Consider the following 16,646-nt stretch of genomic DNA (forward strand, 5'->3'; position numbering starts at 1 on the left):
ACTGCATATTTCAGCAGTGAGTTGTATATCAACTTGTTTTGCACATTCCTGGCTGGGTATCAGTCTTATCACCTTGTGAAATGGAGCATTTCCTGCCATATCAGTAAACAAGGATGTCACAGCCCTAAGGGATTTCAGCCTTTCAAATGTAAATTTCTGAGACCCTGAAGAACAGTGTCATCTGTCCGCAGCCATTAGCCATCCCCTCCCCACCCCAACCCCAACTCCCCGTAAGGGCTGAGCAGTTGAGCAGTTGGGGGAACGGGGGTTGGGGGGGTGGGGAGGGGGTGGGGAGCAGTGTGGCCATGTCTGCCCCTCCCTGCAGTGAGCGGCGAGTCAAGGATACAGAGCAGGTCGCTGGTCCCAGATAGCTGCGACGCAAATGAAAGGAATGATTTCAGTGAGCCCAGACGCTTGCATCTTCTGATACATAGAAGAGTGCTAAATTCCTTAATTTGAGACATCTGGTTTTTCTTAATTAACAATAATCTTTTGATATTCAAATTGCCTGACCCTTGACTGCAAACTTCTATATTGTCTGACTCCTTGCCCACCCACCTCCTTGGAAACAGTTCTCTCAGGATCACTTGAGAAGCTATATCTTGGGTTTAAAGTCCTAACAATTCCCACTGAATAAACAACTCTCAACTTTTAGACTGCATTTTTTTTAGATTGTATTTTTTTCAGTTGACAACCTAAACAGCCAGTGGTCACTCCGAGGTCCATCTAGTCAAAGCTATGGCCTTTTCCAGTAGTCATGTATGGATGTGAGAGTAGGACCATAAAGACGGCTGGGTGTCAAACATTTGATGCTTTTGAACTGTGGTGCTGGAGAAGACTCTTCAGAGTCCCTTGGACTGCAAGGAGATTGAACCAGTTGATTCTAAAGGAAATCAACCCTGAATATTCATTGGAAGAACTGATGCTGAAGCTGAAGCTCCAATACTTTGGCCACCTGATGCGAAGAGCCAACTCAATGGGAAAGACCCTGATGCTGGGAAAGACCCTGATGCTGGGAAAGACCGAGAGCAGGAAGAGAAGGGAATGCAGAGGACGGAATGGTTGGAGGGCATCATCAACTCAAAGAACATGAGTTTGAGCAAACTCCAGGAGACACTGAAGGACAAAGAAGCCTGGTGTGCTAGTCCATGGAGTCACAAAGCGTCTGACACAACTGAGCAACTGAACAACAGTAGTGCTTAGCACAAAATCCACAGTAACTACTTGAAACTGTAGGAGCTATTTAAATCCACAGGATCTATCGAAAGTGGAAAAAGTAAAGGAGGGGTGGAAATAAGAGAAAGTCTTTTCAGTGTCTTTACAGCAAACCACCCCTAAGAATACATCTTGCATTTGTGACAGAAGCTCCAGCTCCCATGAGCTCTAGAAGATGCAAATTTGGCCCAAGTAACAAAGCAAGTGGGTGACTTCAAGGAGTCATCCATAGGAAGCAGCCTCCAGTTTAGCTCGAGTGCACTCATTAGAATGCCCATGTGGAAGGGTTGTATATTATATTTACGGTGTAGTCGCAGGATAATCCCACTGTGAGCAACTGAGTAATCACCAACCTTGAAATTCATTCCCAATCTACATTCTAACACTGTGACTCAAGCTGGGGAGGTGTCTATTTCCTGCTGTGAAGGAATCCAGTGGGATGGGAAGTTTCAGACTCAGTTCAGTCCAGTTCAGTCGCTCAGTCATGTCCAACTCTTTGCGACCCCAAAAATCGCAGCACTCCAGGCCTCCCTGTCCATCACAAACTCCCGGAGTTTACTCAAACTCATGCCCATCGAGTCAGTGATGCCATCCAGCCATCTCATCCTCTGTCGTCCCCTTCTCCTCCTGCCCCCAGTCCCTCCAAGCATGAGGGGCTTTTCCAATGAGTCAACTTTTCACATGATATGGCCAAAGTATTGGAGTTTCAGCTTCAGCATCAGTCCTTCCAATGAACACCCAGGACTAGTCTCTTTCAGGATGGTTGGATCTCCTTGCAGTCCAAGGGACTCTCAAGAGTCTTCTCCAACACCACAGTTCAAAAGCATCAATTTTTCGGTGCTCAGCTTTCTTCACAGTCCAACTCTCACATCCATACATGACCACTGGAAAAACCATCACCTTGACCAGATGGACCTTAGTTGGCAAAGTAATGTCTCTGCATTTTAATATGCTATCTAGGTTGGTCATAACTTTCCTTCCAAGGAGTAAGCGTCTTTTAATTTCATGGCTGCAGTCACCATCTACACTGATTTTGGAGCCCAAAAAAATAAAGTCTGACACTGTTTCCACTGTCTCCCCATCTATTTCCCATGAGGTGATGGGACCAGATGCCATACCCAGTGGTGGATGGGACTGGTGATAGAAGCAAGGTCCAATGCTGCAAAGAGCAATATTGCATAGGAACCTGGAATAGGTCCATGAATCAAGGCAAATTGGAAGTGGTCAAACAGGAGATGGCAAGAGTGAATGTTGACATTCTAGGAATCAGCGAACTAAAATGGACTGGAATGGGTGAGTTTAACTCAGATGACCATTATATCTACTACTGTGGGCAGGAATCCCTTAGAAGAAATGGAGTAGCCATCATAGTCAACAAAAGAGACTGAAATGCAGTATTTAGATGCAATCTCGAAAATGACAGAATGATCTCTGTTTGTTTCCAAGGCAAACCATTCTATCATGGTAATCCAAGCCTATACCCCAACCAGTAATGCTGAAGAAGTTGAAGTTGAACGGTTCTGTGAAGACCTACAAGACCTTTTAGAACTAACACCCAAAAAGATGTCCTTTTCATTATAGGGGACTGGAATGCAAAAGTAGGAAGTCAAGAAACACCTGGAGTAACAGGAAAATTTGGCCTTGGAGTACGGAATCAAACAGGGTAAAGGCTAATAGAGTTTTGCCAGGAGAACGCACTGGTCTTAGCAAACACACTCTTCCAACAACACAAGAGAAGACTCTACACATGGACATCACCAGATGGCCAACACGGAAATCAGATTGATTAAATTCTTTGCAGCCAAAGATGGAGAAGCTCTATACAGTCAGCAAAAACAAGACCTGGAGCTGACTGTGGCTCAGATCATGAACTCCTTATTGCCAAATTCAGACTTAAACTGAAGAGAGTACAGATAACCACTAGACCATTCAGGTATGACCTAAATCAAATCCCTTATGAATATACAGTGGCAGTGAGAAATAGATTTAAGGGACTAGATCTGATAGACAGAGAGCCTGATGAACTGTGGATGAAGGTTCATGACATTGTACAGGAGACAGGGATCAAGACCATCCCCATGGAAAAGAAATGCAAAAAGGCAAAATGGTTGTCTGAGGAGGCCTTACAAATAGTTGTGAAAAGAAGGGAAGCAAAAAGCAAAGGAAAAAAGGAAAGATATTCCCATTTTAATGCAGAGTTCCTAAGAATAGCCAGGAGAGATAAGAAAGCCTTCCTCAGTGATCCATGCAAAGAAATAGAGGAAAACAACAGAATGGGAAAGACTAGAGATCTCTTCAAGAAAATGAGAGATACCAAGGGAACATTTCATGCAAAGACAGGCTCAATAAAGGACAGAAATGGTATGGACCTAACAGAAGCAGAATATATTAAGAAGAGGTGGCAAGAATACACAGAAGAACTGTTCAAAAAAGATATACACGACCCAGATAATCACAATGGTGTGATCACTGACCTAGAGCCAGACATCCTGGAATGTGAAGTCAAGTGGGCCTTAGAAAGCATCACTACAAACAAAGCTAGTGGATGTGATGGAATTCCAGTTGAAGTATTTCAAATCCTGAAAGATGATCCTGTGAAAGTGCTGCTCTCAATATGCCAGGAAATTTGGAAAACTCAGCAGTTGCCATAGGACTGGAAAATGTCAGTTTTCATTCCAATCCCTAAGAAAGTTTCAGACTAGCTACTGCTTTAAAGACAAGATGCTCACATTGCCAAGGTCAAGGGCAATAGCATGAAGGTTGACACCTCCCAAAAGCAGGCCAGATCAACCATTGTCAGAATGAACCTGCCTGTGGGAACATCTAACCAATGCAGAGGTGGGCTGCCAGGTTAAATTCCGAGGGCTTTGTAGCTCACAGGAGCTGTGCAGCTCACCAGCATCACCATTTCCCTACAACCTGGATCTTTTAGTGGAAATTATTCCTTATTCATTCAACTATCAAGCAGTTTTTGAACCTGTACTGTATATGAGACTTTAGAAACTGGAGCCAAGATGTATAATTATCAGTCCCTGTATTCAAGATGTGTCCCGCCTGGCTATGAAGACAAAACAGATGCTTTGGCAAATATATAGCAACAAAAAGTTTTCTATATTAAGGGACAACTAATCATACAGTGGGCTTTCCTGATGGCTCAGTGGGTAAAGAATTCATATGTGATGCAGGGGACACGGGTTCAATCCCTGGGTTGAGAAGGTTTCCTGGAGGAGGAAATGGTCAACCCACTCCATGTTCTTGCTTGAAAAATCCCATGGACAGAGGAGCCTAGTCCAAGGCTATAATCCAAAGATCACAGAGAGTAGGACGTGACTGAGCGCCTAAGCATGCATGCAACCATATAGGGCCCAGATGTCTGAGTGAGTGTTGGGGGGATATAGGATAAATGAAGAAGAGCTAAGGAGCCTCTTGATGAAAGTGAAAGAGGAGAGTGAAAAAGCTGGCTTAAAACTCAGCATTCAAAAACATGAGATCATGGCAACCAGTCCCATCACTTCATGGCAAATAGATGGGGAAACAATGGAAATAGTGACAGTTTTTATTTTCTTGGGCTCCAAAATCACTGCAGATGGTGACTGAAGCCATAAAATTAAAAGACACTTGCTCCTTGAAAGAAAAACTATGACAAACTTAGACAGCATATTAAAAAGCAGAGACATTACTTTGCCAAAGATCCGTCTAGTATAAATTATGGTTTTTCCAGAAGTATAGTTTTTCCATGTATGGATGTGAGAGTTGGATTATAAAGAAAGCTGAGCAACAAAGAACTGATGCTTTTGAACCGTGGTGTTGGAGAAAACTCTTGGAAGTCCCTTGGACTGCAAGGAGATCCAACCAGTCTATCCTAAAGGAAATCAGTCCTGAATATTCATTGGAAGGACTGATGCTGAAGCTGAAGCTCCAATACTTTGGCCACCTGATGTGAAGAGCTGACTCATTTGAAAACCCTGATGCTGGGAAAGATTGACGGCAGGAGGAGAAGGGGACAACAGAGGATGAGATGGTTGGATGGCATCACTGACTGGATGGACATGAGTTTGAGCAAGCTCCAGGAATTGGTGATGGACAGGGAGGTCTGGTGTGCTGCAGTCCATGGGGCCGCAAAGAGTCAGGCACGACTAAGTGACTGAATTGAACTGAGGATGAGGATGAGCAGCAAAGTAACATCAGCGGAGGGTGTGGTCAGAGCAAACATGTGAGATCATACAGTCACAATAAGGACAAGTGGTGTTGCCTGAGCTTGAGGTGGGACGAAGTTCACCAAGGAGAAAACACACTCACCAGGACTAGACTGGGATGAGTGCTACTTGGCAAAAGGAAGGGTGAAGATGGTGGTTTCAAGTTGCACTTCAGGGGCAGCCAAACCCTTCCTAATTAGATGAATAGTTTTTGAAGTATTAATTCAAGGGGGAACTCACCCTGGTTCCTCCAACATCACTTACGTCTTGAGTTCCCCCTTCTTCCCACTCTTTTCCACAGAAGTCCCCCACGTGCCAAATCCATACGGTAAAGGGAAAAGAGAAGGAGCCTGAATCCCAGTGCCCCACTTAACAACTTGAGATCTTGGGGAAGTTACTTGACTTCTCTGAACCCTAGTTTCCTTGGCTGTAAACCGCTGAGCATGGCAGAGCCAACACGAGGGGTGAATGAGATGTGGAGCCGCACACATGGCCTCTGGGAGAGTGAGCACTCAATCGGGGGAGTCAAGGGAGTTTCGTTCATTTCTGGCAAAGCTCTAATTAGAAAAGAGGAAAATATGGGACTTCTCTGAAAGTCCAGTGGTTGAGACTTCACCTTCCAAAGCAGGGGGTGTGGGTTCCATACCTGGTTGGGGAGCTAGGAGCCCATATGCCTTGTGGCCAAAAAACCAAAACATAAAACAGATGCAGTATTGTAACAAATTCAGTAGAGACTTTTAAAATGGTCCACCTCAAAAGGAAAGAAGAAAATGTGACCATCTGAGATATCTCTGGCACAAATATCCTGCTCTCCAGAGAGCCCCTCAAGACAGGTGAGCAATATGGTGACAAACATTTCCTGAGTGCTAACCCAGTGCCAGGCGCCACACCTGAGCACTGACAAATCTCCTGATGCCCCCTGTGATAGCTGATGATGACTCTGAAAGATAAGTCCACATCCTAATCCCTTTCTTTGGAGAAAGAGTCCTTGCAGGTATAATTAAGTTAAGGATTATGAGATGAGAAGATGGTCCTAGATAATCCAATCCTTGTGGTCCAAGGGACTCTTAAGAGTCTTCTCCAACACCACAATTCAAAAACACCAATTCTTTGGTGCTCAACTTTCTCTATGGTCCAACTCTCACATCCGTATATGACTACTGGAAACCGTAACTTTGACTAAATAGACCTTTGTTGGTAAAGTGATGTCTCTGCTTTTTAGGTTTGTCTAGGTTTGTCATAACTTTAGTTCCAAGAAGCAAGTGTCTTGGTTGCTCCAAAAATGTTCTCATAGGAAGGAGATTAGACACACACAGGGGAGATGATATGAAGATGGAGGTAGAGGTTGGAATGATGCAACCACAAGCCAGGGATTATTAGCAGCCCCCAGAAACTGAGGCAATGGGTGGACTCTCCCTTAGCACCTCCAGAGGAATTGCGAGAAAGTCCTGCCAACAGCTTCATTTCAGACGTTTTGCCTCCAGGACAGGGTGAGAACAGACTTCTGTTGTTCTAAACCACCTAGTTTGTGGTAATTTGTCACAGTAGCTACAGGAAATGAATATATCACTTCCCCATGCAAGTACTGTCATTATCCCCATATCACTGATGAGAAAATTAAGGGAAAAATAAAGACTCAACTGGAACTCCCCTGGTGGTACAGTGTCTGCCTGTGAATGCAGGGGACACAGTTTTGACTCCTGGCTCTGGAAGATTCCATGTGCGGCGGAGCAGCTAAGCCAGTGCGTAAGGACTACTTAGGCCTGCGTGGCTAGGGCCCACCAGTCACAACAAGAGAAGTCACCGCAATGAGATGCACACTCAGTTTAACAATGAGGAGCCCCGGCTCAGCCAAAGTAGAGAAAGCTTGCATAGCAATGAAGACCCAACATGACAAAAAATAACTTTTTTCAAAAAGATTTAATTACTTGCTGAGTAAACAGAGCAAGAATCCTAGGCCTCTCAAGTTAATGCCAGAGCCCCACTCACCAGCAGGCCAAGCTATTCTGGCATCTTGTTAAATTTCTTTCATAAGAGTATCAAGCTCTCATTTATTTAAGCCACTCTAGAGAAGGAAATCGCAACCCACTCCAGTGTTCTTGCCTGGAGAATCCCAGGGATGGGGGAGCCTGGTGGGCTGCCGTCTATGGGGTCGCAGAGTCGGACACAACTGAAGTGCCTTAGCAGCAGCAGCAGCAGCAGTCTTATCTTTACTGGCAGCCAAAAGCAACCACTAATTGATATAGAAAATAACAGCAACCCCAAGAGATTCACAAGGCACCAGGCAGAACACATAATTTTTTTTTGCTGACAAGATAGACGCTGAAATTTGAAAGTGAGCATCTGTATAAAATGAAGTATTAATGAGGTGATTATTTCAAAATTTACCAAAGCCTTTCTCTTCCCCCACCAGCTTCCCTTCACTGGCTCTTCTTTCAGATAAACATATAGGAACGTCCTCACTCCCATCATAGGGCCTGCTCATAGGCGATGCTCAAAACACTTTGCCATCAGCTGGGCTACCACGGTGATGATGGAGGTGGGTAAACTCCCTTCACAGACCCTAAGTGGAGTTTGAGCAGTGATCAGTTTCACTTATGTCCAAGAATGATTCTGCCCATGAGTCAGCACCCACGAAAACCCCTATATTTCACTGGGAAGAAAAAAAACCTGCCTGTGTGTTGGTGGCCTAAGGAGAGCTTGATGAGAATTGTAACTTAAGTAAAGTGATCCTCTCTGGCTCCATTAAAGACCTGGCTCCACCACGAAGCACAGTCACACCTTCATTAAGTATTTTATGAGCAGCACTGTCAGGAGTGCATCAAATGCTGACATCATCCCCAGTCCAGTTAAAGGAGCCGTGTGTCCTCATTACGCCCAGTGGGGAAGAGGAGGAATACATTCATTGGGAGAAAATTTTTTAAATAGACTATGACTCCTAAATCTTATACTTTCTAGGAAATATTACTGCTTATAGTCTCAATTACATTGTTGACCGCTATGATCAAGCAAAGGTACCAACTTGGGAAGTTAAATTGCACCATCTGACTGCTGTCATATCTTGGTGAAAGAATCTCAATTTATTTCCTATCTCATCCCTGTGAATCAGGATTTATTAGGCTCTTGGCCCTGCCTAATTTTGGTTTCCAAGCTTTTTTATATCACTGAAACTTTGGCATTCACCTTCCTTTCCCCCTAATTTTTGCCCATTCCCCTTATTTAAACACAAAGTAACCAGAACTGACAGTGATTAGTTCCTACAGTAAGGATCCCAAGTGACTGGCCTTGCTTAGTTCTCCATGGGTCATTGTCACTGACAGAGCTCTGTGTAGGGTTGGGGAGTTTATTATACATACTCTGGACCTTCTTCTCCACCATCCTCCTCCTCCAGGTATGGAGGTGACTGGGGTACACCAAATCCCTAAAGATCAGAGCAGGGAGGGGTACCTGCAGTGTCCAAGGCCAGATAAAGTCACCAAGCTGCATGAGGGGTTGGGAAGGAATTTTATGAGAATAAGCCAGGACTCTGGGGAAGAAAACACTTTGAGGGTGAAGAATTGGAGATCATTCTTAAAGGGCAGGGGGGAAATGAATGGGTAAATAAAAGTATAGAATACTTTAAAAATTGTCACTTATCCCCACTCTCAGGACTTCCCCAACTCTTTTTTTTTAATTCATTTTTTAATTGAAGGATAATTGCTTTACAGAATTTTGTAGTTTTCTGTCAAACCTCAACTTCTCCAACTCGTGATTTCTAGGTGGAACATTTGTAAAGCATCTTTCTCCTTGTATTGCAAAAAATTTTCTCCAACCAGCAAGTCAGATAAGATAGTTTTCATTTAGTTTTGAAAATTATTTCTGATGCCTGGGAATTATACTTCTCAGGTGACTTTAAGGATTATATTTCTGGGCATCACAGGTGGTGCTAGTGGTAAAGAAGGCAGGAGGTGTAAGAGATGCACGTTCAACCCTTAGATCTAAAAGATTCCCTGGAGGAGGGCATGGCAACCCACTCCAGTATTCTTGCCTGGAGAATCCCCATGGACAGAGGAGCCTGGTGGGTTACAGTCCATAGGGTCACAAGGGTTCGGACATGACTAAAGCGACTTAGCACACACATGCATGTTATACAAAGTAAGGAAACATGTTCACAGAGATTGTGACATGTTCAAGGTTACACAGCAAATTGGGGACAAAGCAAGGACTAGAAGTCAGGCCTCTTGATTCCTATTCTAGGCTCTTTCCAAGATCCACGACAGTGGAAACAGCGACGACAGAAATCCGGCTGTCGTGGATTTCTAAACACTGGATATTTTCTGGTTGTGAATATCTAAGCAGCAGAGTGTCCTCAGAAATGCTGTCTACTCATCCTGCAGAAGCCGAGTGAGAGGCACAGTCACACCACCCAAGATGACCCCTTCTCCAGGGAAAGGTGTTGCAACAGAGAGTGCACATAGTGAACTCCGTATTTTGTGACAACGTCATAGGTGTCACCTGTGGCTCCATGACACTTATGAATCATAGCCCCTGAGACAGGTGTCCTGTGGTCTTCAAGCAAGAGTCAGCAGCCAACCACAACTGTGCCTTCTTAGAAACTTGCCCTGAACCACCAGCCACAAGAGTGGTATGATTACTTCCTGGCATGATTACTACTAAAAGCCAGCACATGCCACAGCCTCATCCACGCTCCCCTTTTGAGTCAGAAGTCTGCCCTGCATAAACACTGCCCCTCGACACAGCAGAAGGAAACACATGAGAACCTTGGCATTCCAGGTATGATGTCTAGCATGCCAGCTGCTCCTAAAGGGCAGGAATCCTCCTCCAGGGAACCACAGCATTTGTTAAACAACCTCACTCTAATATGATGCCAAACTGTGTTTTAGTCATGCCTGCTCTCTTTTTTCTTTTTCACCATAACGATTTTTGTACATTTTACTGTAATTTCTTCAAAGCCCCATCTACTGGCTGAAATGATCAACAGAAAGCCCCTAACTTCTTCCTGCACCCAGCCTTGTGAAAATGGCATCTTAGTATTTGATTATTTAAAGTACTTTGAGTCTTTAAACAGACTCACAGACATAGAAAACAAAGTTATGGTCACCAAAAGGGAAGTGGGTGGGGGGATAAACTGGGAGCTTGGGATTGACATATACACACTCCTACAATCGAAATAGATAAGGTCCTACTGTGTAGCACAGGGAATTCAATATTCTGTAATAACCTAAATGGCAACAGAATTTGAAAAAGAATAGATATATGTAAAACTGAATCAGCGCTGTAAACTGACACTAACACAACATTGTAAATCAACTGTAGCCCCATATAAAATAAAATTTGAAAACTAGATAAAGTACTTTGGGTGTTTGAATAATAAAACCCAGGTGACTGGTTTGGTCACTGACACCAGTGATCATTTTTAACGTTTTTCTGAAAAGAGTGACAAGTGAGAATAAACCTGCCCTTGGTAAAGAATTGGGTCTCTCTAGAAAGTTGTTATTACTGGAATTCCTACTTCCCTCAAAGTTGAGTTTAATTCAGTGGGAAAGGATCACCTTTGCCAAGAAAAAGTTTCACAGTGAAAAAATATTAGCTCTGAAGCCAAAGGAATGTGTTTGGTGATGCATTTTACACTGTAAACTCTGGCACGTACTTAACCTCAGAGCCTCAGTTCCTTGTTTGTAGAGTGGGAATAATAACAACTGTATGCAGTAATGAATTGAAAGTCGCTGGTGGAATCCCTGAGTCAGAATCAATGCTACCGAACAGCAATAATGACATGAGCATTTTAGGAGAAAAAATTCTGTGCCTATGGAAAGGCAGTCCAATATCCCATTGAACTTAAAGTCTATGCTCAGAGCCCTCAACGCATATGTCTTGAATAGCTTCCCATCCAATAGCAGCTGACAGTGATCATTTGTTTTATCGAACCCTTTTTGAGGATAACCGAGCTCTACTTTCAGGGAAGGCTGCTGGGAGCTAGGGGAGCGTTACAATCTCAGCTCTGTTTGTCACATACAAACTACCACCATCCACAGTCTGCAGATGTGAATACAAAGAAGTCAAGAGTCTTCTCTGGAAATAGCCCCCTGGACATGAAATTTCCTGGTACAAAGCTTAAGAAAAAGTCTTTCTCGGTAGCCTGGCATAAGCAGCATCCTTTTTGAAGAAACAAAACACGACTATGCCCCTTTTGTGTTGTTAGAAAGCTTGGAAGCCATGGGTCCAAGCCAACTGGATCTTTGGTCTTCCCCCAGGGCAGGAGGACCTGACTCTTACGGATCTGACAGACCCCATGAATCTTAGCAGCTAGAAGATGAAAACAGGATGTTGAATGCGTTGGGCACTGCCTATCAGGAAAGAGAGAACAGAACTTCCCTGGTGGTCCAGTAGTTAAGACTCTCAGCTTCCAAGGCAGGCCGCCAGGGTTCGAACCCTGTTCGGGGAAATAAGATCCCACACACTACAATGGAGAACTCGAGTGGCAACTACTGAGCCTCTGCTCTCTGGAGCCCATGTGCAACAACTAGAGAAGCCCGAACACCTCAATGAAGACCCAGCACAACATAACTAAATAGATCTTTTAAAAAAAAAAAAAAAAAGGAAAGGAACAAGCATGCAAATATACCACTATTTGCCAGAGTATGTCCAAAGATGTTCTAAGAACTACAATGTTGAAAATATGCATGATGGGACTTCTGGAATCAGAAGGTGATTTCAGAGGGACCTCAAGGGAATAAATTGAGATTTAAGACACAGCATCCTGGGAGGACGAAGGGGAGCAAGGGCTGCTTTGTGCAAAAATTATAAAGTCAGGGACAGAGAACACTGAAGTACCATCTCACCCAGCTATGCCCCAGGCTCTGAGGATAAATACTGCCCTCAGACTGAATGGATTGGGGCTGGAACAAATTTCTTATCAGCAAAATAAAGCCATTTTTAAGTGGGCTCAAGGAAACTCTTAAAATACCAGCCAAATATATTACAACTGGCCCCCTCTTTTAATCACTGCAAACCAAAACCAAAGTGTAACTACCTACGGCATATCTCTAATGATTATGTTTCATTCCAAAAATTAAAAGTAAGAAAACACTGTGTATTTTAAAGCAGTGAAGAATTCTTGAAAATTCTCAAATTTTTATCCCAAAGTTTAACCTTTTTTTGACAAAGTGAGTCCAGAGTCCCTGGAAGTTCTTAGTGGCATCTAGAGAAAATTACCCATATAAAAAAATAGGTTATTATTCAGAACACTTGGTTCTGTATATGACTCTTTACAGACAAAGTGAACAGATAGAACTAAGAATATCTCTCCCAAATTATACACTTGCCCATGCAAGTGCACGCTAAGCAAACACAAAGCCTTCCTTTTGATCTAGATCAACTCATACCCATTGTATGGGCTTCCCAGGTGGCTAAATGATAAAGAACCCACCTGCCAATGCAGAAGACAGGAGTTTGATTCCTGGGTGGGGAAGATCCCCTGGAGAAGGAAATGGAAACCCACTCCAGTTTTCTGGCCAAGAAAGTCCCATGGACAGAGGAGCCTGGTGGGCTACAGTCCATGGAGTCCCAAAGAGTTGGACACCACTGAGTAACTAAACACCACCACCACCATCCATTGTAGCGGCCCAAGGAATACAAACTTGGAGTCTCTGAGGACCCCAGTTTCACTCACTTGTCTTCTGCGAAACTTTTCCCAGTAATAACGTTCTTCCCTTGGGGTACATAGTTCCAGTATTCTTCCACAATCCCAATGTGGTATGTCCTGGTAACTGCGCCAACCAGCCCAGACAGACCCAGGAATGTGAGAAGAAGGATGCTGGCAGCCTGCCGCTTCTGAGGCATTTGTGGATGTAACTCAGGCCAGCAGCCTGCACAGGGACCAACCCTGCCTGTCCCTCCCCCTCAGTTGCAGCCAGTTATAAATAATAAATGGACAAGGCCCAGCTCCTCCTCCTCAGAGAGTTTGGGGTTGGGACAGAGGCTGACAACTTGTGTAAGCAGAGCAGCTCGATGGGGTAGTGGCTATGGTGACCAAACTTTTGCCAGCTGTCCAGGAAATGCGTAACTGGCTTATTTGCTTACTGTACAAACCAAACAGGTTTGGTTCTGTAAGTTTTGGTGCTTTGCTGAGACATTGGTCTTTTATGTTTACCAAGAATTTGCAACCCCATGGACTATGTGCAGTCAGTCAGGCTCCACTATCCCTGGGATTCTCCAGGCAAGAATACTGGAGTGGATTTCCATCTCCTTCTCCAGGAAGAATGTCGGTGCAAAAAGTTAAGCTGATACGTTCCTCCTGCTTTCTCTTTTTTTCTCTACACCTACTTAAAGGAATATATATTAAGATTGGAAAACTAGGCTGGTCTGCATGGAGCACCAGGAAACAATCCTGAGCACCAAGGAAGGCTTCATCTCTGACCCACAGGCAGAGGGAGTGATGTAATCGCCCCCCGCCATCTCCAGCTTGTTTTACAAGGCTACATGAAACAATCAACTCACATCATAAAGTTTATAACAACATTGTAAAACCTCACTAATTCTCCATTTGCTCATGCTACCATCTCCCTCAGATTCTCTCAAATCCCACCAACAAAAAGGAGGCACTCAAACCTCCCAGTTCAGTCAAAATTTTACAGTCCATCAACCCCAAGGGCAGGGAGCTGCCTTTCTCAGGATGAAGAAAAATCATAAGGGAGAAGAGGGAGAATGCCCCTTCACCTGTTTACTCGGATCTGTGACCTAGAATCTCCGTGTTGAAAGAGACCTCATCCAACCCTGGAAGACAGCCAGTCTGATTCCCCTGCAGAGTTGCTTTTGAGACAGCAACCCTGGGAGGAAGGAGACGCCCTCCTGGCTGGGCTTTGAGGTTAAACAGACCTGTGTTTGAATCCAGTCCCACCGTTTACTGATTGAGTGGCACTGGATAATAACTCGACCTCTCCACGTTTGTAAAATGGGGATGGAGGGATTATTCAGAAATTTTAAAGGATGACCTAGGAGCAAATCTAGATGAGCTTGGGCTTGATAACTTTTTAGATACAACACCTAAGGAACAGCCCATAAAAGAAATAATGGATAAGCTTAACTTCAAAAATAAATGTCTGCTCTGTGAAAGATACTGTCAAAAGAATGAGAAGAAAAGCCACAGACTGAGAGAAAATACTTGCAAAAGACATGTCTGATAAAGAACTGTTATCTAAAAATATACAAATAACTCTTGCTAAGTCACTTGCTAAGTCGTGAAGATCCCCTGGAGGAAGGCATGGCAACCCACTCCAGTATTCTTGCCTGGAGAATTCCATAGACAGAGAAGCCTGGCAGGCTACTATCCATGGGGTCACAAAGAGTAGGACATGACTGAGCATGCATGGACATTTGGAAATATCCCAGACCAAATAGCTTTTTGTTTATACCGCAAAGAAGCACACAGGCTTAGTATGGTATCAAAAACATTATTAGAACATATGCTACACAATTCTTTTAGACTGGAGAAGCAGAGGCATAAATAACACTGATCAAAAACACACAAGTTAACTTTTCTGTGCAGGATACCGCCCGAGGCAGGCACCACCTAGCTTCTGATTCAAAACAAAGCCCACAGAGAGGACCCAGTGCACAGGAGGTGCTGGAGCTGATGAGATCAGTGCGCTCAAGCTATTTGAAGCAGAGAAATGGTTACTGAGTGGCACAAGGGCCCAGGAAAGAGTTTACTAAAAGCAATGAAATAAAGTTCTAGAAATTTCTCTAACATTCTTCCTTACTCTTTGACGATAAATATGCTACTCAACAAGTACCTGAATTACATAAGAGCTCAGAAGTACAAAAGTGTGTGAGTGGATGCTGTGTTCCTATGACATCCATCTCTGAAAACCCATTTGCTAAATACAAAGTGTTGGAACTTCCCTGATGGTCCAGTGAATACGAATCCACCATACAGTGCAGGGGATACCATTCGATCCTGGTCTGGAAACCAAGACCTCACATGCCTCAGAGCAACTAAGCCCACGTGCCACAACTGCTGAGCCCAAGTACTCTGGAGTCCACGCGCCACAGCAAGAGTCCATGAGCAGCAACAAGGGGCTTGGATGACACAGCAAAGACCCTGTGTGCCACAAGTAAGATCTGACACAGCCAAATAAATAAGCATTCAAATAACAAGTAAATAAATAAATACAAGGTGTCATGGACAATGTCAAGAATTTGATTAGGAACTCTGTAAGTAACCACGTGAACAAATACTTTCAATTCCATTGGACACTATTCAGACATAGATAAAGCAGAGAAATGCAAGATTTATAAAGCACACACTATGTGAGATGGACATTCCAGATATTCACTCCATGATTCTTCAATATGCTCACCAGGTTTAAGATATGGTAAATCTTGATGTCAGGCATCAGTAGAAGAGAAACATATTTTTGGATCAAATCTTATTTCTCTGAAACATAGTATGGAATATTTAGACAATAAAACTTTCAGTGTGAGAAGCCAATTCAGATAAATAGTATTCCTGTTAGTCTTAGCTGAGGTGTCATTTTAAATAAAAAATAAACTGTGAATGACCAAGTTGACTGTCTTGTTCTTTAGCCTTTTTGCATGTTTTAAGAGACACATTAAATACTCCTTAATAGATTTTCAATATCCCAAACTCTGACCAAAAACTCTCACCAGCCCAGGCCTCTAACTGCCCTGCCACAGTAGATCTTAGCTCTTCAACCTCCTTGGGACCCCCAGTTCCTTGATGGGACCTCTTTATTGATATTTCTCACTCAGAGCCTTAGGGCTTGCTGGCTGCTCTCCCAGGGGCCAGGGTGACCTTCTTGTACACAGATGGCATCTGGTCTCTCCACCACTTGAGACTTTTTGGCAGGTTCCTATGGCCTTCAGGATAAGGGCTGACGGCCTTGACTTGACTTTTAAGGCTGGCCCTGATCTGGCTCCTAGGGGCTAGAGCCCTCTCCTCAACATTTAGCGCAGGCTCTGATCATCATCATCGCCACCTTGGCAACCGGTGTGCCCTTCATCTGTGCTGCCGTCATCACTTTGTAGATGCCTTTGCCATAGCACTTATCACACTCACACAGCAGAGTAATCATCTGTTTGATTGTCTGCCCTCCCACACAAACACCCATCAGACACTTCTTATGGGCAGGGACTAAACTTTATTAATCCCCGTGTTCCCAGTGTCTGATATTAAATGGTGAACCAACACATGCATAAATGAATGAATGATAC

At 43.8% G+C, this 16,646-nt stretch overlaps 1 protein-coding gene across 1 annotated transcript in view; it reads right to left on the reverse strand.

Annotated features, from left to right (window-relative positions):
- HEPHL1 (hephaestin like 1) overlaps positions 1–13,253 on the reverse strand; it is an 89,802-nt gene extending 76,549 nt beyond the window's left edge. The window contains exon 1 of the mRNA XM_065936785.1: positions 13,084–13,253. Coding sequence (XP_065792857.1) covers positions 13,084–13,253 — 170 coding nt within the window. The remainder of the gene's footprint in view (positions 1–13,083) is intronic.
- Positions 13,254–16,646: the final 3,393 nt, after the last annotated feature.

The sequence above is a fragment of the Muntiacus reevesi genome, chromosome 5 (assembly GCF_963930625.1).
Source record: "Muntiacus reevesi chromosome 5, mMunRee1.1, whole genome shotgun sequence".
NCBI lineage: Eukaryota > Metazoa > Chordata > Mammalia > Artiodactyla > Cervidae > Muntiacus > Muntiacus reevesi.